Consider the following 27,430-nt stretch of genomic DNA (forward strand, 5'->3'; position numbering starts at 1 on the left):
GGTTCGTTCATCGTAGGTGTTGCGTTCTAGTTCACCTCAGACAACGTGTAAAAGCAGATCACCTAAACAAACAAACATTTAGCCTAAATTTCGTTATAAGTTATGATCGGCTTGCGGTGGTGTGTTTTGTATTTTTTGTGAATGCTGTCGGGCGGGCGAGTTGATGATGGTAATTGTGGGTCAAATCTCAAACAACAACCGTGTGTGTTTCAAGTGCGTTTGACATGACAGCTACCTCACATATGGCAATAGCAATATTAGGCGGTCGCACTGTGGGGTATTAAATAAAAACAAATAAATATGACGTTTTGTTTGTTCACAAATATGCTTTTGTTGTTGTGGATGAACCGGTGGACAAGTTGTCCAGAGAGATTGTTTTTTTTTTTTTTGACATGAGTTGTAAGATGCACAATGCAGGTGGTCCTCCATTGTGGACCATTCCTATGCCAACCACCAGATGTCTCTCAGCTTTTCTGCATTCGTATACAAATTGTCAACCATAACACGCCACTGTTCATCCTCTATAATTTACAGTTTGTCAGGCGAGATCAGTTGATTGCGCCATGATTGGTTAAATTGGTTGGCAAAATCCTCCTCCATTTATTCATCATCGCCATCATATGGATTAATGAATAGCAAAAGCTTTCTGTGTAGATATTATGTCACTCACTAATCAGGCACACGATCTCGCTAAATTGGATAGTGTACAGTATTTGTTATTAGATTTTCACAATTCCATTTGATGGGTGGAGGAAAGTAGTTAGAATGTCTTCTAGCTGTAGAAGATCTTCACAAGGTCTTTCGACAATAGGAGACCTTATTTCGATTACTCTTTGGGCCCATTCCAATCGACGAGGCTTGTCCGCAGGGTGTTCTTAGAAGGCGCACTTCTCACATTTTTTAATGTTTTAAAAGCACGTTGAGTTTTCACAATTGACTTCTTCTGTTGAATGTAAATTTCAACTATTTCAGAGCGCTCGCGTGGCATGTATTGGTTCATGGTAAAAATCTGCTTGGACTGACGCTTCAAACGCGGTATGTCATTAAGCGATGTCACATCTCTGTTAAAAGTTATGGCGTTACCAGATGGGTCCGTCGAATATGGGCAACCCTGTACTCTCCATGAGCTTAACACTGATACATATGTAGTCCTGGCAAATAGTTTTTGGAACTCACAATTGGGTATTGATCAAAGAAAAATGCTTCTCCAAGGATCCCTATAAAAACTACCTAATAATTTGAAAACTAAGATAATTTTATTCCAATTTTAAAAGTATCCGATATATAAACGATCTTTCAAGGGTGTTCCAACAAAAAAGATTTTTGAAAGGTTTCGGGAGTGTGAAAGGCAGCCCCTTCAAGGATATTCGGTTTATAAAAGAACTTTTAAAGATCTTCATTCTATATAAGTGGATTTCCGGTCTGTAAACGTATTTTTTAATACCGCCTTGTTTTTATTATTATTTTTGAATTCCTGGGGTTAAGGTACGATCTTAACTTTTAATGTATTTTAGGACTTATTTTAGTGGGTGAAACTTTTCCTTTGTATACCCTACACCACAAGGTGGTCAGGGTATTATGTCTTTGTGCATTTGTTTGTAACAGGCAAAAGGAAACGAGATAGACCCATAGTTTCTTTTGATGATCTGCATAGAATCACATTCTGAGTCGATTTATGCATGTCCGTCCATCCGTCTGTCCGTGTATTTTTGTAAACAAAGTACAGGTCGCATTTATTGCTCTATCCATATGAAATTTTGCACAAATCATTTGTTTGGCCCAATGACGAACCCTATTGAAATTGGAGATAATCGGTCAAAATTTAGCTTCCATATCTATCTTCGTCCGATTTGCCTTTTATTGTGCACCAAACGTGTAATATCAGTCCGAATAGTATGGAATTTTGCACGTACGATCAGATTGGACTTGAAAATAAGTATGCCAAATTTGATCGAAATCGGTTCAGATATAGCTATAGCTCCCATATATATTGTTCATCCGATTTGTTATTTTTTGTCCTCCGCAGCCGTAGTATGCACTCTGTAACAACAATATTTGGGGAAATATATCAAATACAGCTCAGAAATACATTTGCTAAATTTTAACGAGATCGGTTCAGATTTGGATATAGCTCCCATATATAACTTCGTCCGATTTACCGTTGATTGTGCACCAAACGTCTAATATTAGCCCAAATTGGATGAAATTTGGCACTTACGACCGAATTGAGTCCAGAAGCTAGTACGTCAAATTTGGTGAAGATCGGTTCTGATAGAGCTGTAGCTCCCATATATACTGTTCATCTGATTTGTTATATTTGTTACCCACAGCCGTAATATGCACTTCGTAACAACGATATTCGGGGAAATATCAGCTCAGAAATATCTTTGCCAAATTTTATCGAGATCGGTTCCGATTTGGATATAGCTCCCATATATATCTTTATCTGATTTCAAATTAATTTTGCACCAAATGGGCAATACAAGTCCGAATTTAAAAGATACAAATGCTTCTGCATATTTAGTCCTTTGAACTTTAAATTATAATTATAATCATTGCGTGTATGATTGAATTCTCCCATAAAAACTTTTAATTGTTATGCGGAGCTCTACGATATTAGCAAAGTGGTGTAGGGTATCATAAAGTCGGCCCCTCCCGACTTTAAGACTTTCTTTACTGGCTGTATTTAAGTTACTTAGCGAAGAAAACATTCAAAACTTCAATACTCGCGTCTTTTCTTTTAAGCTCTACTTTCACCATCTACTGAATTTATCGTGTAACTATTGATAAAATTGAATTTTCCACCACCGTTTTATTTGAATTTTTTGTTGTTTATAGCAGGTTTTTAGATGGTGTTCTGCCCATAAAGGACCTAACGAATTTCCCCATTGTTGTGTGTGTGTTAACTTTTTCATGCGTTTCCTACATTGCATAAAAACCGAATTGATAGGGCAAACATTTCAAATAGAAAATGTTTTAATTCAACCCCCAAAACGGCTTCAATTTAAACTCCTGTTTTCCCAAAATAACTTCCACAGGGCCAGACGCCTTTGAGGGCTCAACAGTATTAACTTATTTCAACTGTCACTTGCATTGTTGCTTGCCAAATTCTACCTGGGTACAAACAGACTTATACATACTTACTTGCTTACATATGTCTCTCTCTGTGAACACAAATATGGTCATGTATGTATGTCTGCTTATTCCCCGACCGTCTGAAACTATCTGCGTGGCCGGGATAGCTCAATTAATTAAATAATTGAATGATGGGTTCCCTTTTGGGCAAAACATTCAGTGCTCGTTTCTTCTTTGCTCGTTTCTCATGCTTTTGCTTTTTTGCTAGCCATCTTTCTGCTGTGTCTTTCATATGGTACTGCTACATCTATAGCTCTATTAGCTGACCCAACAGCAACAAAAACAACCTAACAACTCCATTAAAGACGTAACACGATTTTCAATGGCGTCGAGGCAAAATTTCATTCTCATTACGGAGTTTTTGTAGTGTGTGATTTTGTATTTTCCTTGAAAGGTTTCTACTACTAATCTGCTGAATGAGGTTTTTAGGTGTAGAAGATTTGATGTTACCGTTTTATCTATTATGCAGAGAGCGAAAAAGGATATTTAGTCCTGCAAATGTGTTTTTGTTTGTTCTCCCGTTTTTTTGTTTTGTTTTAAATGCTTCACGTTTTTGTTTTTAGATTAGAAATGTTCTGTTCTGTCTTAAGCCCTTAAGTGCAGGTGATTATGTTGTTGACATGCTTGGCCTTAAGCATTTTCCTTTTGGCCTCTTTCCCCCACTCCAACGACAGATGGAGTTCATGTTGTGTAACACATGTCCTTTTGTGGCTGGTGTGCGGGTCATCTACCATGGTCTAATTTTCCTGATTGGAATTTTTGTACCATTTGCTCGTTCAGTTGTTATCCTTTTGAAGAAAATATTTTTCTTTTTGATTTTATTTTTTAATGTTTCGTTTGTGAATTATTTCGCATTTGCTTTAAATTCATTCATCGATGTATTCATTCATTGATCATTTAATACGTCTGTCGGTCCATCACAAGGTCACCTCTAGTTAGAAACACGAAATCGTGATACCTATTTGGCGGTGGTATATAATGAACGAGGATAAATTGGAAAATGGTGGAAAAATAAAGAAGAAAAATAAAAAGAGGTCGAGTTCCTTTATTAATTAAAGGCAATATATATTTTGTTTCAAACCAATACAAAAAAAAACAAGTTAAAAGCAGTAAGTTCGGCTGAATCGAACTTTGAGTACCCTCGACCATTTGGAACGAATTTGGAAATTTTTAAAAAAAAATCTGTTAAAATTTTAAAAATACCGAATATATTGAGGTCTATACGACGTGTACCTACATAGGCATTATTCGTGATAAGTCATTTCCATATTCAAATTCGAAACTTGAAATAAACGCGAAATAATGTAGCTAAAATCATCAAAATATCGTATATAGGGAGGTACCGTTATATCGGAGCTGTGCGAATATCCGGACCAGCATAGACAATTTTCTGTCATAGGCTGTAGCATCCATTACGAACTTCAAACACGACATCTCAAGCAATTTCGGTGGGTATTTTACCTAAACTCTTCAAAATACCGAATATTTGGAGGTATTGATATATGGGGCCTATACGAAGACCTGGACCTGCATAGACAAATTTCTGTCATAGGCTGTAGTATCCATTACGAATTTCAAATACGTAATTTGAAGCGATTCCGGTGAATAATGCCGCTGAAATCACCAAAAATACCGAATATCGGAGGTACCGTTATATGGGGGCTTTACGAAGACGTGGACCTGCACAGACAATTTTCTGTCCTAGGCTGTAGTATCCATTACGAACTTCAAATACGCAATTTGAAACAATTCCGGTGAGTAATGTCGCTGAAATCACCAAAATACCGAATATCGGGAGGTACCGTTATATGGGGGCTATATGAAAACGTGGACCTACATGGCCCATTTATGAACTTAACCTGCCTACTGGAAAAATAAACATAAACAATTTTTAGCCCTCTATCTCAATTCGTTTGAAAGATAGCGTGATTACAACATACAGACGGACATCTCTAAATAGACCTAGAATTTTACGCTAATCAAGAATATAAATACTTTGTTGGGTCTGACATGAGTATTTCGAGGAGTTACAAACGGAATGACAAAGTTAATATACCCTCTATAGTATGGTGGAGGGTATAAAAACGGTTTGCAAGTACTAATGCGCAAAGGTCAAGTTTTAAGGTCGAAAAATACGCAAATTTAAAAACACAGTTTTGAAGTATTTTCGGGCTTGATCTTTTTGGTATTCATGTTCCTATACTCTACTATTATGGACCTCTCACAATTTATCTAAACTAAACCCATGCCGACTTTTTCCTTCGTATTTTGTATTTGTGGAGCTAGCTACTTAGCTAGACAACTCTATATACCGATAAATCATCGTTGTACACGTTGAGTGTAACACCCACATAATATCTCATCGAAATTTCGATTTCAGGATATTTGAAGTCGATCTATCCACGGTATCTATCATATTGGAATATTTATACCCTATATCATACTGTGGTAACGGATGTTGGTTTGAAACATGCAAAAGGACAATATAATTGCTAATAATCGGTCCAAATTTCGATAAAGCTTCCATGTATATTGTACAATTTTATTTCGAAGTTGTTGTGCGCCGAATGTATAATATTATCCCAAATAGAATGGATTTTACGGCACATACGACATCATAGAAGCAACTATGTGAAATTTGGTGAGATCAGTTCAAATATAACTTAAATAGATATGAATCATAAGTTTTGAACTTTAAGTACTCCAGAGCCGGAAAATTGACCCTATAGCAATATTTTGTGGGGGGAAGTACCAGAAATAGTGTGCTGATATATATGCCATTATCGCAGCAGATCTTGTTTTAGTGAAAATTATGGCATTTCTAAAATTTGGAGAGAGTTGGATGGTTATTTCGAATTTTATGATTGTTCTGGTTATTCAAAATGTTGACTCCTTGTGGAGAAAGTACAAAAAAAGTCCGATTTCTACCATCTTGATAGCAGATCTTGTGTTGATGGAAACATAAAAATGCACCATGTCTGAATGGAATCGGATGTTAATTTTGCGTTTTATGAGCTTCATGGATATTCCAAATTTTCACCCCTTTGTGGGGGAGGTACCAGAAGGAGTGAACCGATATATTCCATCTTCACACAAGATCTTGTGTTAGTAGAAATAATGGGATGTGTGAAATATATTTCTTATTTCCGATTTTATAATCGTTTTGGTTATTCAAAACTTCGAGCCTTTGTGGGGGAGGTACCAGAATGAGTGGACCGATATATCCCATCTTCACATCAGAACTTGGGTTAATGAAAATATTGCGGTAAGTGTAATTTGAAGACAATCAGGCTCTTACATCACATTTTATACGAGTTATAATTATTCATAATTTTGACCCTTTGTGGAGGAGGTACTCGATCGAATGGACCGATATTGTCCGTATCAAATGATATACACACTCTCTAGCCATATGACTGAGGGTATAAAAACGCATTAATTACTTGGCTAACGATTACTTTGTTTTCCAAAAATATACAGCTTGAGATATAAAAAAAAACTGCAATAAAGTCACATGCCAAAAATGTCGGAAATAGCTTCAAATTTTAGAATAAGTTTAGATTTGTTCGAATTGGTCACCTTTGGCACGAATTATGGCCAAAGAAATCGTCACACGCTGCCCGAATGTTGCTCTATGGTGTTTCGGTCCATTCCCGACGAAGCGCTTGCTTGAGGTGATCGACACTTTGGTATTTGTAAGTGTCAACCTTGCTTTCTAAAATACACCAGATATAATAGTCCAACGAATTGGTATCCGGAGATTTTTGTGGGTATTGTACGCAGAAAATGAAGCGAGTAACCTCGTTTTGTAACCATTCTTGGGTGGCGCGTGCTGAGTGCGATGGTGCTAAGTCCTGTTGGAATGTCAAAGGTCTGCGGCCAAAATGTTTGCGTGGCCAAGACTTTAAAACACCCTCTAAAATATTTTCGCGATAATGTTCGGCATTTATTCTGATGCCACGGTGAGTTCTAGTGGCCAACCGAAGGTGTTTTCAGTGGCTTAGAAATGACAGCAGTCTGAAGTTTGTTGCAGTTTTTTCCTCCCACCCCGTATATTAAAAATTTTGAGTAAATGTGGGAGAGCTACCAAAAGGAGTTTTCCGATATATTTCGTCTTCACACCTGATCTGTGTTGATAGGTTTGAGTGTGATGTGCTAGGTTTGAATGTATTCGGATCCTTATTTTGCGTTTTATGAGCTTCATGGTTATTTGAAATTTTGACACAATGGAGGGGAGGGGGTGTATCAGAAGGAGTGGTCCGTTCAATCCATTCTTCATACCAGATCTTGTATTGGTAGAAATGTTTAAATGTGCAAAATTTGAAGGCAATAGAATTCTTTTTTCACAATTAATAAGAGTTATATATATATTCAAAATTTTGCCCTTTGTGGGGGATATGCTTGATAGAGTGAACCGAATTTGTCCATTTTCGTACCTAACTTACATAAATATTATGATTTCCAAAGTCTGAAGAAATCCCATTTACTTTCTTGTTGTATGAGGTAAATTGTTGTATTTGAAAATGTTGAAATTTTGAGGCGGAGGTACCAGAAGGAGTGGTATCCAATTTTGACGAGACTATTGCGATCACAAGATCAATGATCAAAGAGGATACTCCCTTCGATAATTATCGTACGCACCAGCCAGATGAACGAACATCCCTATACAGGGTTGCCCATATTCGACGGACTCATCTGGCAACGCCATAACTTTTGACAGAGATGTCACATCGCTTAATGACACACCGCGTTTGAAGCGTCAGTCCAAGCAGATTTTTAACATGAACCAATAAACGCCACGCGAGCGCTCTGAAATAGTTGAAATTTACATTCAACACAAAAAGTCAATTGTGAAAACTCAGCGTGCTTTTAAAACATTAAAAAATGTGAGAAGTGCGCCTTCTTAGAACACAAGCGTTTATACGAAAAATTTTCGACTGGTAAAGCTCTTTCTAATCCGAAGAGGCCATATAAAAGTCGACCAAGGCGATCGGACGAGAATATCGCTGCCGTACGAGCCAGTGTTGAGAGGTCCCTAAGAACATGAATATGGGCAACCCTGTATTACGATCACAAGATCAATGATCAAAGAGGATACTCCCTTCGATAATTATCGTGCGCACCAGCCAGACGAACGAACATCCCTATATTGACTCCAAATATCCTGAAACTCATTTGGTCCAAAGAGAGCCTAAAACCGTTTCGATGAGGTACGATTTGGACTTATCAAATGATATATAACCTCTGTAGCCATATGGCTGAGGGTCAAACCTGAAAAACTTTTAATCTGCACTTCTTCTTGGTAGTAACATTTTCCTGTAGGTGCATCAATCATTAAATTTTTCCCACCTAATCACTCGTACCTCGTTACTTTTGTTTACCTTCTTCGCTTTGCCCGCTCGCTATACGACGATTCACGTTAACTTGTTGCGCTTCATCGTCTATTGCATTTGCTGCTTCACTTTGCTGCTTATGATTTTTGCTCGTTCACTTTGAGTTTGTTATTCGCGTGTAATTGATGTAATATGACACTGTGAATGTCAACCAAAGCGATAGCGACGGCGAAGATGATGATGATGATGATCACCATCGTCATCTGCGCTGACGATATCTTCAGTTCGTGTGTATGTTTATTTGTGTTGGGGGAATAGTTTGTTTTCGTTTTCAAACTACCGGCCGGCGGCAGCAACAGTTAAAAGCAGCTGTTAGCTGGTTGGACGGGTTTCGTTTTCAAGCGGCGTTTCTTCGTCATCATCAATGAGGCAGCAACAGCAACAACAATCGAATTCAGTTGGGTCCCCCGATCTTTTTCGGTTGCTTGGTGGTGACAACAACATTGTGGTTGCCTTGTCGTTATTTGCCTACAAATGTATGGATGTATGTTTGTTTGTTTGCTTGTCGCACTTTAAAAATTTTGCGGTTAAATTTCCTTGTCTCTCGGTTGGGCACATTGCTGATGTTCATATTTTGTATTTGTTTTTTTTTTTTTTTTTTTTTTTGTTGTCTTCTTGGGCAAATTAAGTAAATGTTTGGTTAGGGCTTTTGAAGTTGTTGTCGTCGTTGTAGTTATTCGAATTTGTTTATTTGTTTTGTTTAACTTCTCTCTCTCATACATTTTACTCTCCGGTCGACTGGCAACGCGTTTTTTATTTGTTTTGCGCTTTACTTCGTTTTTGTTTATTTTGCGCATGATCTCATCGCGTCGTCGGGTGGTTATTCTCCGGAATTTAATTGTGTAGAATATTCCCTCTCCATCGGTTCTCTGAAATTGTGGAAATTGTTGTTCTCGTATTTTTGATGATCATCGTGTTCTCTCAATTGTTCTCTTGGAAGTCTACAAATAACCACAACTCAAATTAATTACGATAAACGATTTGATCATTTAGCCAGACAGGGATGCCGCGTTTATTTTTATTGTTTTTCACCATGTGCTCGGAATGTATTATACCCTCCACCATACTATGGATGGTATATTAACTTTGTCATTCCGTTTGTAACTCCTCGAAATACTCATGTCAGACCCAACAAAGTATATATATTCTTGATCAGCGTAAAATTCTAAGTCGATTTAGCCATGTCCGTCTGTCTTTCTGTTGTAATCACGCTATCTGTCGAACGAATAGAGATAGAAGGCTACAATTTTGCACACATGTTTATTTTTCCAGTAGGCAGGTTAAGTTCGTAAATGGGCCATGTAGGTCCACGTTTTCATATAGCCCCCATATATAAGTACCTCCCGATATTCGGTATTTTGATGATTTTAGTAACATTATTCACCGGAATTGATTCAAATTTAGTATTTGAAGTTCGAAATGGATACTACAGCCTAAGACAGAAAATTATCTGTGCAGGTCCACGTCTTCGGTACCTGTGCAGAAGGTACAACGGTACCTCCCGATATTCGGTATTTTCATGATTTTAGTGACATTATTCATCGGATTTTTTTCAAATTTTGTATTTGAAGTTCAAAATGGATACTACAGCCTAAGACAGAAAATTGTCTGTGCAGGTCCAGGTCTTCGTATAGGTCCCATATATCATTATCTCCCTATATTCGGTAGGTACAATACCCACCGAAATTTTTTGAGATGTCGTATTTGACGTTCGTAATGTATGCTATAGCCTGTGACAGAAAATTGTCTATACAGGGCCAGGTCTTCGCACAGCTCCGATATATCGTTACCTCCCTATATACGATATTTTGATGATTTTAGCTACATTATTCACCATTTATTTCAAGTTTCGAATTTCAATATGGTAATGGCTTTTCACAAACAAGGCCTATGTAGGTCCATGTCGTATAGACCCCAATACAACGACTATATTCGGTATTTTCAAAATTTTAACAGCATTTTTTAAGGACTTTTTTATTTGAAAATTTCCAAATTCGTTCCAAATGGTGGAGGGTATTCAAAGTTCGGCCCGGCCGAACTTACTGCTTTTTAATTTGGTTTTAATTTAACGTATTCACCGCCGTACTTTGAGGGATGTATTAGGTTTGTCATATCATTTGAACCATGGTAGAATACAGGTAGTCGCATCAACACAGCTGCTGGGACATGAACTGTCAAACCGATTTTGGAATTAAAAATCTTGAATTAAAAATGATTGAAATTTTTAAAAATTGTTGTAAAATACAAATCTTTACAACCTCCGATTTGCGTCGTATAAGAAAACATATAATGATCTACTTATTTTTGACAAAACACTTTAACAAATTTGACATATTAAAGTTCCCAAGCGTTGTTGCATCTACCTATATTCTTCTACCATGATTCGAACTCTTGGAAAGAATCATTTGAGACCCAACAATTTATTTATATTGTAGAACAGCGTAAAATTCCAAGTTGTTCGCCCGAATTGTGATCGAAAGCTTAGCCCCTGTTAGAGCTATTTTCTGCCTTCTGGCAAGTCAAGTTCGAAGATGAACTATAGCCGTGCCCAAGAAGTATTCATATTTATATAGTATTCATGCCATACATCGATCATAGATGCATAGCTGATCACAGACCAACCTACCACTTTATAGGAGGTCAACATGGTCTCCTTGTCTAGCGCTTTGAGGACCTTGTTCTTATTATTCATTTTGTCGCAGATAGCTGTGGTTGACTTGATGTCGACATGCTCTCGGCCTTTAGGATCATTTGGTAGTTCGTCTACCCACTATTTCCTCTTATGCTCCCGTACCAACAGGTTGACTTTCACTGTCAATTCACTGATACGGAAATCACTAGGGTTGGCACGAGGGAGATCGAGACGCTCAGTTGATAGTCCCGCTGTCTCTGCTGGTCTTATTTCGCGTATTCGATCAGCAGGAATATAGCGAGCGGCTGAAGCTTTAATGATTATACCCGAACATCATGGGAGTTGGGCAGTTCTCTGTTCTCCTGGAGGTTGGTGAACTCTCTGAATTCTGGCCAGTGAGTTTTCCCATGGTTAAGGAAAGTGTTGCGTTCCGGCAGATCTGCTTATGGAGACGATTATCGGAAGATGCTCTGAATAAAGGGGAACGTGACTCTCTTCTTTTTCCTTGTTTACCTTGCAGAATGTATAGCAATTAATCTGCCCTCTAGTCGCTACCTTGGATGGAATGGCAAAATTTATCATCGGCATTAAATTTTCCTAGTACCAGTAGGTTTTGAATTAAATGGTCTAACAGGAACGCTAATCTCTCACCTCCACTTCTGATGCGATACAGGGTTGCCCATATTCGACGGACCCATGTTTTTTTTGGGCCCATTCCAATCGACGAGGCTTGCCCCCAGGCAACATTCTTTGCGTCAATTGGATTTTGTACGGGAACAAATGCAAATCAGTGCGAATAATCCGTTGTAAAGTGGACCGAGCCATGCCCAATTGCTGAGAACGGCGTTTTTGGGATGTTCTTGAGGACCTCTCAACACTGGCTCGTACTCGATATTCTCGGCCGATCGCCTTGTTCGACTTTTATATGGCCTCTTCGGATTAGAAAGAGTAGTAAATTGTTTGGTTGGCCGCTGTAACTGCATTGTAAAGAGTTTCTGCGAAATACATTCCTCTAATAGAGTTATTTTTTCAGGAGACTTGTTTATAGAATTTTGTTATTTGGATAACATCTGACGTAATCAATAAATATATATTTTGCAGCGACAAAACAAGAGCGACTTAACTTTATTTTATATTTAAACTCCCAACAATGCAATAGAATATTGAGGCAAATTCTTTGTAAACATTAATATTTAGGACAGGTGCTTTAAAACCACTTGTTTATTTAATTCTTTCCGATTGCATAAAATTCTATGTTATATATTTTTTTTGTATGTATTTTGTTTGGCAAAATGGTTCTTCCATCGTCAAAATTAATATAAATATTAGAATGTCAATCAAATAAATTTATATCATTTTGCATTTCGAAGTCAAAGCGGTAAATTGTAGTTAGCGAATATGCAGTTGGTTGCCACATTGACAGGACCTTTAACACTTGTGTGTTTGATGGCACCCATCTTGGTCGTTGCGGGTCCCAGTTTTGGTCATCGTATTGTCAATGGCAAAATCATACACATTGCCGATGCTCCTTATACCGTACAAATTACCGATGCCTTTGGTCTTTGGATTTGTGGTGGTACCTTGGTTTCCGATCAATTTGTTGTCTCGGCCGCCCATTGTTTTGAGAGTCGTCATCCCAGGGAATTGCGTGTTTATGCTGGTGCTAATCTTCGTGAACATTACGGTAGTGAGGGTACCGAATACCGGGTCTCCAAGCTGTGGAATCACCCAGAATATATCTTCAAACATGATCCACGCAAGGTCAATGAACATATGGATGTTGCGGTACTCAAACTGGCCAAACCTGTTGAGTTTGGTGAAACGGTTCGTGCGGTAAGAATGTGCAACAAACCTTTACAAGCTGAGGAGCTGATCCGTATTGTGGGTTGGGGTCGTGTCGAGTTCAGAGGTGAACAATCGAATGAATTGCGTTCCATTGATGTGCCGGTATTCTCACATGAACAGTGTGTTGCAATGCATGAAGATTCGGTTACAAAAATTACCCATAGCATGGTCTGTGCTGGTCTGCCTGGTGACAAGGATGCCTGCCAGGGTGATTCCGGCGGTCCCGCCATACGTAAGGGAGAATTGTGCGGCATTGTGTCGTGGGGTGTTGGTTGTGCCGACAAGAATCATCCGGGAATTTATACCAGCATTCCAGTGGTGCGTGATTTTATTGATGAGTGCATGGCTCAGTAGACGAATGGAATAAAATGAAATTATGGAATTTTGATTTAATGAAAATTGTGGCTGTTTTTTTAATGTTACTAATAGGGGGTCAAGGTAGAATTGAACTATATCCAAACTTAAAAGTCATTTTGGGGGATTAAAAATTAAAGATTTTAAAGACTTAGCAACACATAAAATAAATACGGGAAAAATCCAGCAGATTATGAAAGCAGAGCTAAATATAAAAGACATCGATATTTTGACACTTAAACTGGATCGTAGAATATATAATAGTAAAACAAGTTAAAAAGCAGTAAGTTCGGCCGGGCCGAACTTTGAATACCCTCGAATTTAAAAATTTAAAAAAAAAAATCTTAAAAAACTCTGTTAAAATTTTTAAAATACCAAAAATAGCCGTCTATTGTTTGTCATAAGTTACCATGAATAAGTTACCATATTCACACTCGAAACTTGAAATAAACAGTGAATAATGTAGCTAAAATCGTCAAAATATCACATATAGGGAGGTACCGTTATATCGGAGCTGTGCGAAGACCTGCACCTGCTAGACAATTATCTGTCACAGGCTGTAGCATCCATTACGAACTTCAAATACCACATCTCAAACAATTTCGATGGGTATTGTACCTAAAATCGTCAAAATACCGAATATAGGGAGGTACTGATATATGGGGCCTATACGAAGACCTGGACCTACATAGACAATTTTCTGTCACAGATTGTAGTTCTCATAACGAACTCCAAATACGTAATTTGGTGAATAATGACGCTAAAATAATCAAAATACGGAATATTGGGAGGTACCCTTATATGGGACCTATAGGAAGACGTGGACCTGCACAGACATTTTTCTGTCTTAGGGTGTAGTATCTATTTTGAACGTCAAATACCAAATTTGAAACAATTTCGGTGAATAATGTCGCTAAAATCATCAAAATACCAAATATCGGGAGGTACCGTTATATGGGGGCTATATGAAAACGTGGACCTACATGCCCCATTTACGAACTTAACCTGCCTACTGGAAAAATAAACATGTGTGCAAAATTTTAGGCATTTATCTCAATTCATTCGAAACATAGCGTGATTATAACAGACAGACAGACGGACAGACGGACGGACATCGCTAAATCGACTTCGAATTTTACGAATATATATATACCTTGTTGGATCTGACATGAGTATTTCGGAATGACAAAGGTAAAATACCCTACATAGTATGGTGGAGGGTATAATAACTGACTGACAAAGAATCAACGCCCAGACGAAACGCCTGAAGCTAGAATCTTGAAATTTTACTCGAGGATCAGTCTTGGATCGCAGGCCTGGAATTCGTACTAAAAGGATACAAAAACTACTAAATTGTATTGTATTAAAAAAAAAACGGAGTGAACTAGAATTTTGAAATTTAGAATGTGAGTCGTTGATGGATTAATGGGTTTTGGAAATTCGAACTTTAATGTTACGGAAAGTTCTAAAATGGTACTAAACTTTTAAAATGGTACGATTTGGTGTTATGTGAACGGAGAGAGCTAAATTTGTATAAGATTCAAGGTTGGAAAGTATGAAGGTTTTGGAAATGTGTACTAAGTGTGCGAACTGTGTAATATGTGGTACTAAATTTGAGACTATTTGGTTGAGGCTGTAATTTTGAAATTTTGTATTGGAGACCGTGTTAGTGGTGGTATGTTTGTGATAAAGAGGAGGTTTTTGAAATGTGTACTTCAAGTGCACGAAAAGTACTAGTTAGTAAAATGTTTGGTACAATTTGGTATTGGGTGAACAGATAGTGCTTGAAATCTGAAATTTGATATTAGGATCGCTGATATAGACATATTAGGGTGGTTTCGGAAGTGTGTACTATAATTGTACAAAAGGAACTGAATGGAGCTATATATTGTGTTGGGTGAGATTTGCTATTTAGATTACTGATATTGTATCTGTTTTGAGATTTTGCAGTGGCTTGGAAATGCGTCCTATATTGGTGCTAAATGTACCAAATGTTAACAGATTTGTATTCGGTAAAGGAAAAGAGTTTTAATCCTGAAATTTGATATTGAGATCACTGTTGGTTTCTGGGATTCAGGTAGTGGAGTTGGTTTTGGAAGGGTGTATTATAATAGTACGAAAAGTACTAAATAGTACTAAATTTGGTTTTTGGTGAAGATATAGAGCTGGAATCCTGATGACTTTTGGTATCTTCGGATACTCACAATAAAAATTGATTTAGAGCAAGTTTTCCTTAAACACTTTTTCCAAAAACCTCAAGAATAAAGGGAGATTTTGACTTGGAACGGGAACATGTTAAAATATCAGTCGTTTTTGCCGACAGATGTATACCCTCTGGCAATGTTCGATTAATTGAATATATTTCGGCTTCTGTTGTGATTATTCAAATTGTTGACCCTCTATGGCATAGGTTTCGAAGGAATGGACCAATGTTGTCCATTTCATATCGGACCTATGACCTATCCATTTCATATTGGACTATATCGACTACTTCCTTCACTTTATATGAAATTTGTGATAACTTTTAGAAAATACAAATAATAATATTGGATACAGATAAAATATTGGAATGTGCAAAATTACAAGAAAATCGAACATTTTTGTAAAATTTTATGCGAAATCATAGATTCCATATTAATCTCAGGTTTCAGGTTGAGAGAATGATTTAGATATATAAAGTTGTAAAGAATCGCTGACTTGTTTCGTAAGTTATGACAGATTAAACTATTGAAAATTGTGACCTTTTGTGGGTGAGGTAGCGGAAGGGGTTCGCAGATATTTATCATCTTCACAACAGTGAGTTGAAGAGTGTTGGATGCTTATTTCGCTTTCTTTGAACATTGTGTTCTTCAAAATCTTAAACCCTATATGGGGGAGGTACCAGAAGGAATGGTCCGATCTCTACCACCTTCATAACAGATCTTGTGTACAAAGTTGAAGCAAAATCGGATTATCTTTTCTAGTTCTGTGCAGTAATATTTTTTATTTAAACATTTTGACCTTTTTTGGTTTAGGTACCACAAGGAGTGGACCGATATTGCTCATCTTTGAACTCGATCAAAGTTTGATAATAATATTACGATGTTTGGACCAAATCGGATACTTCCTTGGATAGATATCATGCGCACCAGCCAGCAGAAAGACTGATGGACGGACGGACATCGCTAGATCGGCTCTAAATATCTTGAAACGGATTTGGTCCAAAGAGACCTGGGTATAAAACCGTTATTTCGATGATTCACGTTTTGACTATATCAAATGATATATACCCTCTGTAGTCATATGGCTGAATGTATACAAAGTAAATGTCCTTAATTTTCCTTGTAGTCCTAAAAACTGTTGTAGGTATTTATTTAGTTATTTTCACATTTTGCGGAATTTTGACACATTTTGCCCAAAACTAAAATTTATGTTACTTTCCGGCGTCAACACGAAATAAGTTCGATTAAAATTTGATAACAAAGAAGTAAAGAAGTTGTAAGTTCGGCTGCGCTGAACATTGAATACCCTCCACCATTTGGAACGAATTTGGCAATTTCAAAAAAAAAAGAAAAATAAATAATAAATAAATAAATAAATAAAATTCCTTTAAAATTCTGTTAAAATCTTAAAAATACCGAATGTAGCCGTTATATATTAAGGTGTACACGACGACTTGTACCTGCATAGGAAATTTTTTGTCATAAGCCATTACAATATTCAAATGCGAAACTTGAAAAAAAAAAAAATCGGTGAAAAATGTAGCTAAAATCATCAAAATACCGAATATATGGAGGCAGCATTATATTTGGGGCTATACCAAAACGTGGACCTGCACAGACAATTTTCATAGCATGCAGTATCCATTACGAACTTCACATATTTGAAAACAATTCCGGTTTGAAATTTGAAACAATTCCGGTTAATTATGTCACTAAAATCATCAAAATACCAAATATCCGGAGGTACCGTTGTATGGGGCTATACGAAGACGTGGACCTGCATTGACAATTTTCTGTTTCAGACTGCAGTATACACTATGAACTTCAAATACCAAATTTCGGTGAATAGTTCAGCTAAATTTTTCAAAATACCGAATATCGGGATGCACCGTTATATGGGGGCTATACGAATGCGTGGACCTGCACAGACAATTTTCTGTCATAAGCTGCAGTATCCATTACGAACTTCAAATACCAAATTTAAAACAATTTCGGTGAATAATGCCGCTAAAATTATAAAAATACCGAATATCGGGAGATACCGTTATATATGGGGTATACGAAGACATGGACCTGCATAGACAATTTTCTGTCATAGGCTGCAGTATCCATTACGAACTTCAAATACCAAATTTGAAATAATTTCGGTGAATAATGTCACTAAAATCATCAAAATACCAAATATCGGGTGGTACCGTTATATTGGGGCTATACGAAGATATGGACCTACACAGACAATTTTCTGTTTTAGACTGAGTATACACTATGAACTTCAAATACCACTGAGTCTGAGTATACACTATGAACTTCAAATACCAAATTTCGATGAATAATTCCGCTATAATTTTCAAAATACCGAATAACGGAAGGTGCCGCTATATGGGGGCTATACAAAGGCGTGGACCTGCACGGACAATTTTCTGTCATAGGCTGTGGTATCCATTATGAATTTCAAATACCAAATTTGAAACAATTTCGGTGAATAATTCCGCTAAAATGTTCCAAATACCGAAAATCGGGAGGTGCCGCTATATGGCGGCTATACGAAGGCGTGGACCTGCACGGACAATTTTCTGTCATAGGCTGTAGTATCCATTACGAACTTCAAATGCCAAATTTGAAATAATTCCGGTGAATAATGCCGCTTAAATCATCAAAATACCGAATATCGGGATGCATCGTTATATGTGGGCTATACGAAGGCATGGACTTGCACGGACAATTTTCTGTCATAGGCTGTAGTATCCATTACGAACTTCAAATACCAAATTTGAAATAATTCCGGTGGATAATATCGCTTAAATTATCAAAATACCGAAAATAGAGAGGTATAATTATATGGGGGCTATACCAAGTAGGTCCACGTCTTGGTATAGCCCCCATATAATGATACCTCCCTATTTTCGGTATTTTGGTAATTTAAGCGATATTATCCACCGGAATTGTTTCAAATTTGGTATTTGAAGTTCGTAATGGCCCATTTTCAATTCCATAAAAAATTATCAACTTACTTAATTTCGTTCGGAAGCTAGAGTGGTTTCCACAGACGGACAAATGGACGGACGGACTTTATCCTTTTACAATGATGCTTTGATGGAGTACGACTGTAACCCATATTTAATATGTATGAATTTCTGGCGTCTAGGAAAAATTTAGGCTCTTGGCGTCTACTAATAATAATTTTGTATGAAATTCTGATCCCGTTTAAAGGCAGTTTTTAACTAAAATACCCCTTTGTTGACTTGCTATAGGGTTAAGATTTTAGTACAAAATAATCCTCTTTTTATCCTCAATATTGCCCATGCCACTACAAACTTAAAATCAATGGATTTCAAGGAATCTTGATCCGAAAATGTCGAAAAGTGTCAAAGAGGTGGGGGGAACTTCCCACCTCTATTTAGGTCGCTTTACGATTTAAGCTTTCAAAACGGCGATACACTTGTCTTCCATTTTCACGTTCATAATCTGCAGGACATTCGGTGTAATTATTGCTGTTTGTGTTGTTAATGTGCACAATTAATCGTGAAATGTTTAGGAATATTTTCAATGACGTGCTTTTTTAAGAAAATTTGGCTTCAATGTTTAAAAATATTTATTCATTCAAAATGCATCTATCTTTTGTTGATGAACTGTGTTTTGCAACTTCTTGACGCATTATCTGAGCGCTGTGGAATTTTCTGTCCAAACACTTTTTATGACATGACGTTGCATTCGCTACACCCCCAAATATAACATGTTTACGTTAGCAACAACTATGGGGTTTTCCAAAATTGTGTTAAAAATAAAGCCACTTTCAAATTATATTCTCAAAAATATTTGATCAGCTGTGTGCTAAACTTGTATCAAAAAATAAGGACGGATGAATACCAGACATAGAATTTCCCTTTGTTCCAAATGTTTTGCTTTTCGACAGAGTCGCAGATAAATTCAGTTGCAATTTTGTCTTAGCTTAAAAATGTTGAGTGTTAGGCATAATTTCACATTGACGACCTTGTTTGGTCTAGGGCTTTTGCTGTTTTGCCAACAATGTCGGGCCGTTCCGATGCGTATTTATAATGGCATCGATACCGATATTACCAATGCCCGATTTATGGCCCAGGTGAAAACTCGTAGAGGTGGTTCATTTGAATGTGGTGCTGCAATTGTGTCCAAGAAATTTGTCATCTCTGCTGCCCACTGCTACGATAACAGTGAACCGGATTACTATAAGGTCGTGGTGGGAGAAGATGAGCTGGAGAGGCAAAATTCGCTTAATAAAACCTATCCCGGCCCGACACCAAAAACCTTCCGAGTTGTGGACATCATTACCCATCCAAAATATCGTGAAGGTAAATTGGATTATGATGTTGCCATGCTGGAGCTGGATGGCGAAATTGAATTCGATCGCCTGTACATCGACAAGGTGAAATTGTGTGAAAAACCACCAAAGGCTGGGGAGAAAATGATCGTTTATGGCTGGGGTAATACACGCGATGTGACCGATGAGGAGAGTGGCACAAGTTATTCGAACAAGTTGCAACGCATTGATTCGCCTGTTATGCCACAGCCAAAGTGTGAAGAGATCCATGTTCGTGAAAATCGTCCCATTACCCATACAATGTTCTGTGCCGTTGTCGAGGATGGTAAGGATGCGTGCCAAGGTGATTCCGGTGGTCCTGCCATCCTGAATGGTGCCCTCTGTGGCATTGTTTCGTGGGGTATCGGCTGCGGCAGCGATGATCATGCTGGTGTCTACACCAGTGTTATGTCTGTCAAGAGGTTCATTACAAACACAATAAAGAAAGGTTAAAATGGAATTGAATATTTGTTTAACTCTGTGGGAGGAACATTCTTTGATTGATTTTGGGCTATAAGAATTTTGGAAGGTTTTTTGTGAATATTTTTCGGTGAGTAACCGAAAAATAATTTTTGCTGCTTTAGAAATATTTTGGGAAACGTAACGTTGATCAAGGATAAAAAATAGTAAAGACACTTTTCGAATTTTTTTTTTTTTTTTTTTTGGAATATTCGAATTGGGATTCCTTGGAATCATTGCAAATTACAATGAACAATACTAGGATTATTTCGGTTCACTAAAGGGTTTTTTCTTTTGAAAAGTCAAATTATTTTACAAAATTAATTATCATAAAATTCTTTGATAGTTCCCAGGCAACTGCAACAAAGTCAATCGCCATAATTTTTAGATTTTTTTTAAATTATAATGAAAGGAAATAGCATAAAATTTTAGAATAAGTTTAGATTGGTTTGAATTGGTCACACTTGGCACGAATTATGGCCTTCAAACGACCAATGAAACCGTCACACGCTACCCGAATGTTGCTCTGCGGCATTTTGGTCCATTACCGGCGAATTCTTGCTTGAGGTAATCGACAATTTGGTATTTTTTAGTGCCAACCTTGCTTTCCAAAATAGGAAAAATAATTCAACGGATAGGTATCCGGAGATTTTGGTGGCCATTGTGCGCTGGAAATGAAGGGAGGAACCTCATTTTGTAACCACTATTGGGTGGCGCGTGCTGAATGCGATGGTGCTTAGTCCTGTTGGAATATCCAAGGTCTGCGGCCAAAGTATTTGCGTGCACAAGACTTTAATACACCCTCCAGAATATTTTCGCGATAATATTCGATATTACTTCTGATGCCACGGTCGTTTAATACTAGCGGAGAGCTGTATCCGAATTGGCTGTTATGGCGGCCCACACCATCACCATGGCCGGCGCTTGAGTTCTGGTGGCCAAGCGAAGGTGCACATTTTCAGCTGAGCTCTTTAGCAAGTAAACAGGATCATTTTGTTTGTTTACAAACTGCTGGACAACGAATGTTTTCTCATCGGAGAAAACCAAATTCGGCAGTTCACCACTTTCGGCCAAGCGAAGCAACTCTTAAGCTGTTTTGAGTCTATTTTCTTTCGGTTGCGGTGAAAGTTCTTGCACTTTTTGGAATTTCAATGGCTTAACGCCGAGCTCATTTTTCAATATTTGCCGAATGGAATATATTGCGATATGTTCAGCTCACGAGCCATTTTTTGGCCACTGCGACGCGGGTTTCGATTAAGTCGCTTCTGTACTTTTCGAACCATTTCTGCTGATGTTGCTGTTTTCTTCCGTCCACTTCCTTGACATCGGGCTACGCTACCAGTATCACGGTAACGAGCGATGGTACGAGACTCAAAAGATTTATTCACATTTAAATGATGGAGTGCTCTAACGATAGTCACTTGTGGTTTTCCATCCAAATATAAAGAAATCACACTATCACGCTTGAATTCCATCTCAAATACCTTTTTTGTTGCATGTTGGTTCTAGACATGAGGAATTTTAAAAAATGTTCAGAAAAAAAAAAAAAAACTTTGTATTGTTAGAGCTTACATTCTAAAAGTTGGTATTTAGTTGTACCTGCCTAAATTAGTGTTCTGAAAAAATTGATTTGGTTTAACTTAAATGATATGCTAAGTGTCGAAATTTGAACTTTCTTGAAAATCTTTTCTAAAAGCCGTAATTTCTAAGGAGTTGATTGTTGTCCTAATTTATGTTAATTTATTTCCATTTCTATTACAGGTGGCGACCATGATGTCGTGTCCCCTTCCTATGTCATTATCCATAATTCCAAAGATACACAGTGATTTCTCGCCAGTACATATTGGAGTTAAGGTAAGTGTGGCTTTCTTTTCTTTCCAGCTAAGGTTATTTTGGAAAATGTCTAAGTGGAACCACCCCCTTTTTACATTTTACCGGTGATATTTTCATCCTGACAGCCACTTATCCACAAAGATCCAAATATTGGGAAATTGTTCTGAAAATTTGCCCAAATGTGTAGTACGCAGAAACCACACGTAAGTTGCACTTTTGCGACTCATAGAGAAACTTTTTGCGGAGAAGACCTATTTAAGTTTTTCGAACAACATAGAGCTAAGCTGAAGGCTGTCCTTATAAGTAGATAACGAGGCAATCGAAAAGTTATGGAAGACTAAATAAATGAGTTGAACAGAATCTTTATACGTTATCTGAAGAGAGTCTTTATTGATGAGCTAAAAAAAAGTGTCAATAGGCGACATGAAGCGAGTTTTATGGCACTTATAGACACCTAACTAAGTGGAACTAAGTCTTTATAGACACCTAAAGGGAGTGTCTATAAACGAACTTCAGGGTGAATTTACGGCGACATTACCGATGCCCTTAGGCGAGCTGAAGGGACTCTTTATAGACGACCTGAAGAGACTCTATAGAAGACCTGAAGAGGGTTTAAAGACGGCCTGAAGAGGGTCCATAGACTTATAGAAAAAACATATTTGAGTTTTTCGAACGCCAGAGAGCTAAGCTGAAGGCTGTCCCTATAAGTAGATAACGAGGCCATCGAAAAACTAACTAACTAAGTGGAACTAAGCCTTTATGGACACCTAAAGGGAGTGTCTATAAACGAACTTCAAGGAGAATTTACGGCGACATTACCGACGCCCTCTAGACGAGCTGAAGAGACTCTTTATAGACGACCTGAAGAGAGTCTAAAGACGACCTGAAGGGGGTATAGACGGCCTGTAGGCGCTCTGAAGAGAGTCTATAGACGCTCTTAAGAGAGTCTACAGAAGACCTGAAAAGTGTCTATAGACGACCTGAAGAGAGTCTTTATACGATCTGAAGATGGTCTATAGACGCCTTGAAGAGAGTCTATAGACGACCTGAAGATAGTCTATAGACGACCTGAAGAGAGTCTATAGACGACCTGAAGAGAGTCTTTAGACGATCTGAAGAAGGCCTATAGACGATCTGAAGAGAGTACAGACGACACATAGAGAGTCTATAGAAGACCTGAAAAGAGAGTACAGACGACTTGGTGAGAGTCTATAGATGACCTGAAGGATACCTTTAAAAACAACCTGAAGGGAATATTAATACCCAACCTGAAGAAAGTCTATAGACGGGCTGAAGAGAGTCTATAGACGACCTGAAGAGAGTCTATAGACGGCCTGAAGAGAGTCCATAGACGACCTGAAGAGAGTCTATATACGGCCTGAAGAGAGTCCATAGACGACCTGAAGGAAGTCCTTTATAGACGACCTGAAGGAAGTGCTTTATAGACGACCTGAAGGAAGTCTTTATAGACGACCTGGAGGAAGTCTTTATAGGCAACCTGGAGGAAGTCCTTAAAAAAACCTGAAGGAAATATTTATAGCCAACCTGAAAAGAGTCTATAGAAGACCTGAAGAAAGTATTTATAGACGACCTAAAGGAAGCCTCTAAAAACAAGCTGAAGGGAATATTTATAGCCAACCTGAAGAGAGTCTATAGAAGACCTGAAGAAAGTCTTTATAGACGACCTGAAGGAAGCCTTTAAAAACAACCTGAAGGGAATATTTATAGCCAAACTGAAGAGAGTCTTATAGAAGACCTGAAGAAAGTCTTTATAGACGACCTGAAGCAAGTCTTTATAGACGACATGATGGATCATTTGTTTCGATTATTTATTCGAAAGTGTTCCCTGATTTGTTACTTTAATTACAAATTTTATCCAATATTAACCTAGATTCCGAATAAAGTTTTAACGTAAGAGTGGTATATACTTCCCCTCTTAGCCGGAAATACAAAAATATGATGGTTTTCTTAAGAATAATTGCCTAAAATCAAACCACATTGCCTGATTGTGTTTCAAATCTTTCCCCCAGAAAGAAAACTCAAAACAAAGACGAAATTCTGGCCACAAAATTGTATTGACATAGGAATTGCCAAAATTTTGTTTACTTTATTTTAATGTTTTGTTTATGTTGTTGTTTTTAAGCTTTAGTTGTTTTCTACATAAACATTTACCTACACATGCACACTCACTGGCACACTCACATGTCTATGCCACTGTATGTGTGTGCCTTGGTACGTCTGTATATGTTTGCACATTCACTTTCGCCAAAAAAAAATGTATTTGTTTTTATTTTCGTTTAAACGAAAGGAACGGAACAATCCTTTTTCGAGTGTCAAATTTATGCAAAAAGCTTTTAGTCACAATTTGTTGCTGTTGTTTGGTTGTTTGTTTGTCTGCCCGACAAAGCTGCTGCTATTGTTGTTATTATTGTCGCCCGATTGTCTTCTCTTTTATTCATTCATTCACTTATCCTTTGTAGGAATGGAGAGGAGGAAACAAATGTCTTGTGTGTCTATGTGTTTTATATTTGCATGAAAAATATGCAAATATTCAAATTTGTTCAACAATTGTGGGAAATATTGGCAACAAACGTTGTTGTTTTTTCTAAGTGATATACATATAAGTATGTGTGTGTCTGACTACTTTCCATCAAAGACTCTGGGTGCCCTATATCCTTCATACTGAAATCACTGGGAGTTCTATTTAACTTCACATCATCCACTTAAATCGTAATGCTCCGCATGTGTTCACTGATGAAGGTATTGGGAATTCTCTCATTATCGTTGTAACGCCAAAAAGTATGCCCTACATTTCGTCACGTGCATGTGATGCAATATACTGGCTGTCATTCCCTCACTAGCTAGCATTGGCATTCGTTCAAATAAACGAACACACACACAACCAGACTACTTCTTCTACTCAGTCAGTCATTCAGTCAACCATTCTCAGCCGTCAGCCGGCATGCATATCGCGAATTTTTGTTTGTTAGTCATTCGTGATATGATATGCGCTCTAGGAGTTCCCCATGTGTAAGTGGCACACAGTGGTATGGAATCAAATAAGGAATCATTTAAATTTTCAGACATAGAGCCTGTTGATAGCCCTCTTTTGACATAAGACGTTATGGAGGTATGTTATTGACTAAAGCCCTGTAAAGGTCATCTAAAAATCCGATAACCGTTTAAAGGGTTTCTATTAATGCAACAACTTTTTAACACAGGTCAATATAAATAGAAAATTTTTCGAAGGTACTACAAAGGCAGGAGGTCTCTTTAGGTATGACTTAGATATATGATAGAGGCTTTTAAGGGTCCTTTTTAAGAACATGAAGAAATTTTTGAACTGAATTTATCTAGCAAAGACACAGACCACAAGATTTTAATTTCTATAGTCTAGGAAGGGTTAAAATAAGAGAGTGGGTGAGAGAGAGAGAGAGAGAGCAAATGTGAGGAATATTTAATGTACAGGGTGAGACGAAAAAACTGCAACCAACTTCAGACAACTGTCTGACAGCTTATTATATTGTTTACAAGCGTACAAAATCATTTTGGTGAGAATTTTCGAAAAAAAAATTATTCGTGATGGAATTCAAGCGTGATAGTGACTACAGTTGGAGCACTCAAGCATTTAAATGTGAATACATCTTTTGTGTCTCGTACCATCGCTCGTTACCGTGATACTGGTAGCGTAGCCGAACGTCAAGGAAGTGGACGAAAGAAAACAGCAGCATCAGCAGAAACGGTTCGAAAAGTAAATATCGAAACCCGCGTCGCAGTGGCCGAAAATGGCTCGTGAGCTGAACATATCGCAATATTCCATTCGGCAAATATTGAAAAATGAGCTCGGGGTAAAGCAATTGAAATTCCAAAAAGTGCAAGAACTTATACCGCAACAGAAAGAATATGGTCTCAAAAGAGCTAAATCCGTCTGGCAACTCTGCTCGCATGCAAGTGTTTTTTTCTGTGTGTCGTCAAGCAAATAAAAATTTAATTAAATTTTCGCAGTTATTGTGTCTTTAGAAATTATAAATTGTGATTTTTTAAATATATACATCTCAAGAGTTTGCAAAAGTGTGAAGTTTTTGTGAAACATAGTGTTTTTATACTATTTTACAAAATTTAATTTTGTGCGCGTTGATCATTTTTTTTGTGTTTTAATATTCTTTTCTGTGTTTTTATTTACAACGTAGTGTTATTTCTTTTGTCTTTGACGTTTGTGCCTGATTCCCTTTTGCTGTCCTGTACGTATTAAATATTAAATTAGCTTTCCTGAGCATACTTTTAGGCTGTTACTGTAAATTTGTTATTACACTATTTCCCTAATACACTGTTTCCTTTAGTATTTCGAATTAACATGGATTGCTCGAATAAAAATTGCAAAGTTACTAGTTTTAAAGAACGTTTACTAACATGTTGGCTATGCGATAAGCATGAACATTTAAAATGTGCAGGTCTTAATGGCCGCCATTTTGATGTTCTTACTGATCGCGAAAAATATGGTTTACGTTGGGCATGTATTGATTGTAGGCCCTTAGAAATTAACTTTTATACCCACTTCAAAGAGTCCAAAACTGAATTAGCAGCTTTGAAGAAGGTTTTCGACGAAGCATTTTTAAAGCTTCAGAATTTTGAAAAAAAGTTTAATAATTTTCAATTCCTGGATGGATCTCCGAAACGAAAGAAATCCTCAGTTTTTGTACCTGGTGATGATTTGATCCGTTTAAATTCACCAGCTGTGGCTCAGCCACACAACGCTGCCAAATCTTTTGGCTCGGACATCCCACCCTCTATTGATGATAAAACTATTGAAATTGTTACAGGAAATGCTCCGGTCGAAATGCAATCTTCTAAAACCGTACCTATAGCTTCTCAATTCTTAGCGCCTGCAATTGTTGTTAACTCGTCCAGTACAATAGCTAATACTATTCCTGTAATTTCTACTGATAACACTAATAAGCAAACGTTATCGTCTCCACGTTCGGCAGAACCGTTAAGGGAAGCTTCTGTTACTGCAGAATCTAATAAGCCTTTCGTTCTCACCAAGCCTCGAGCGGTTATAGAAACAAAATCTGTTCCTGCAGATAAATTTAAAAATAATCTATCTGTTTCTGCAGATACTATTAATGAAAAGTCTGTTTCTGCAGACAATAACAATGTAATCCTTACGCCTTCTGATTTAAATGAACAGTCTGTTTCTGCAGACAATAATAACGAATTCCCTATGCCTTTGCCTACGGATCAA

General features: G+C 37.5%; 2 protein-coding genes across 10 annotated transcripts in view; both read left to right on the top strand.

Moving 5' to 3' along the window:
* Positions 1 to 27,430, top strand: part of LOC101889073 (polypyrimidine tract-binding protein 2-like) — a 420,192-nt gene that overhangs the window by 97,974 nt on the left and 294,788 nt on the right. For all 9 annotated transcript variants that reach the window (XM_059119292.1, XM_059119290.1, XM_059119297.1 and 6 more), the window contains one exon: positions 22,117 to 22,209. In XM_059119292.1, coding sequence (XP_058975275.1) covers positions 22,117 to 22,209 — 93 coding nt within the window. The remainder of the gene's footprint in view (positions 1 to 22,116; positions 22,210 to 27,430) is intronic.
* On the top strand, positions 19,485 to 20,351 carry LOC101901761 (trypsin-2-like). The gene has a single exon (XM_005185961.3). The coding sequence runs from the start codon at positions 19,516 to 19,518 to the stop codon at positions 20,347 to 20,349; it is 834 nt and encodes a 277-aa protein (XP_005186018.2). The 5' UTR covers positions 19,485 to 19,515; the 3' UTR covers positions 20,350 to 20,351.

The sequence above is a fragment of the Musca domestica genome, unplaced genomic scaffold (genome assembly GCF_030504385.1).
Source record: "Musca domestica strain aabys unplaced genomic scaffold, Musca_domestica.polishedcontigs.V.1.1 1, whole genome shotgun sequence".
In the NCBI taxonomy this organism is placed as follows: Eukaryota; Metazoa; Arthropoda; class Insecta; order Diptera; family Muscidae; genus Musca; species Musca domestica.

Excerpts from the sequence above, each read along its gene's own strand:
- LOC101901761 (XM_005185961.3), top strand. The coding sequence starts at position 19,516 with ATGTTGAGTGTTAGGCATAATTTCACATTGACGACCTTGTTTGGTCTA.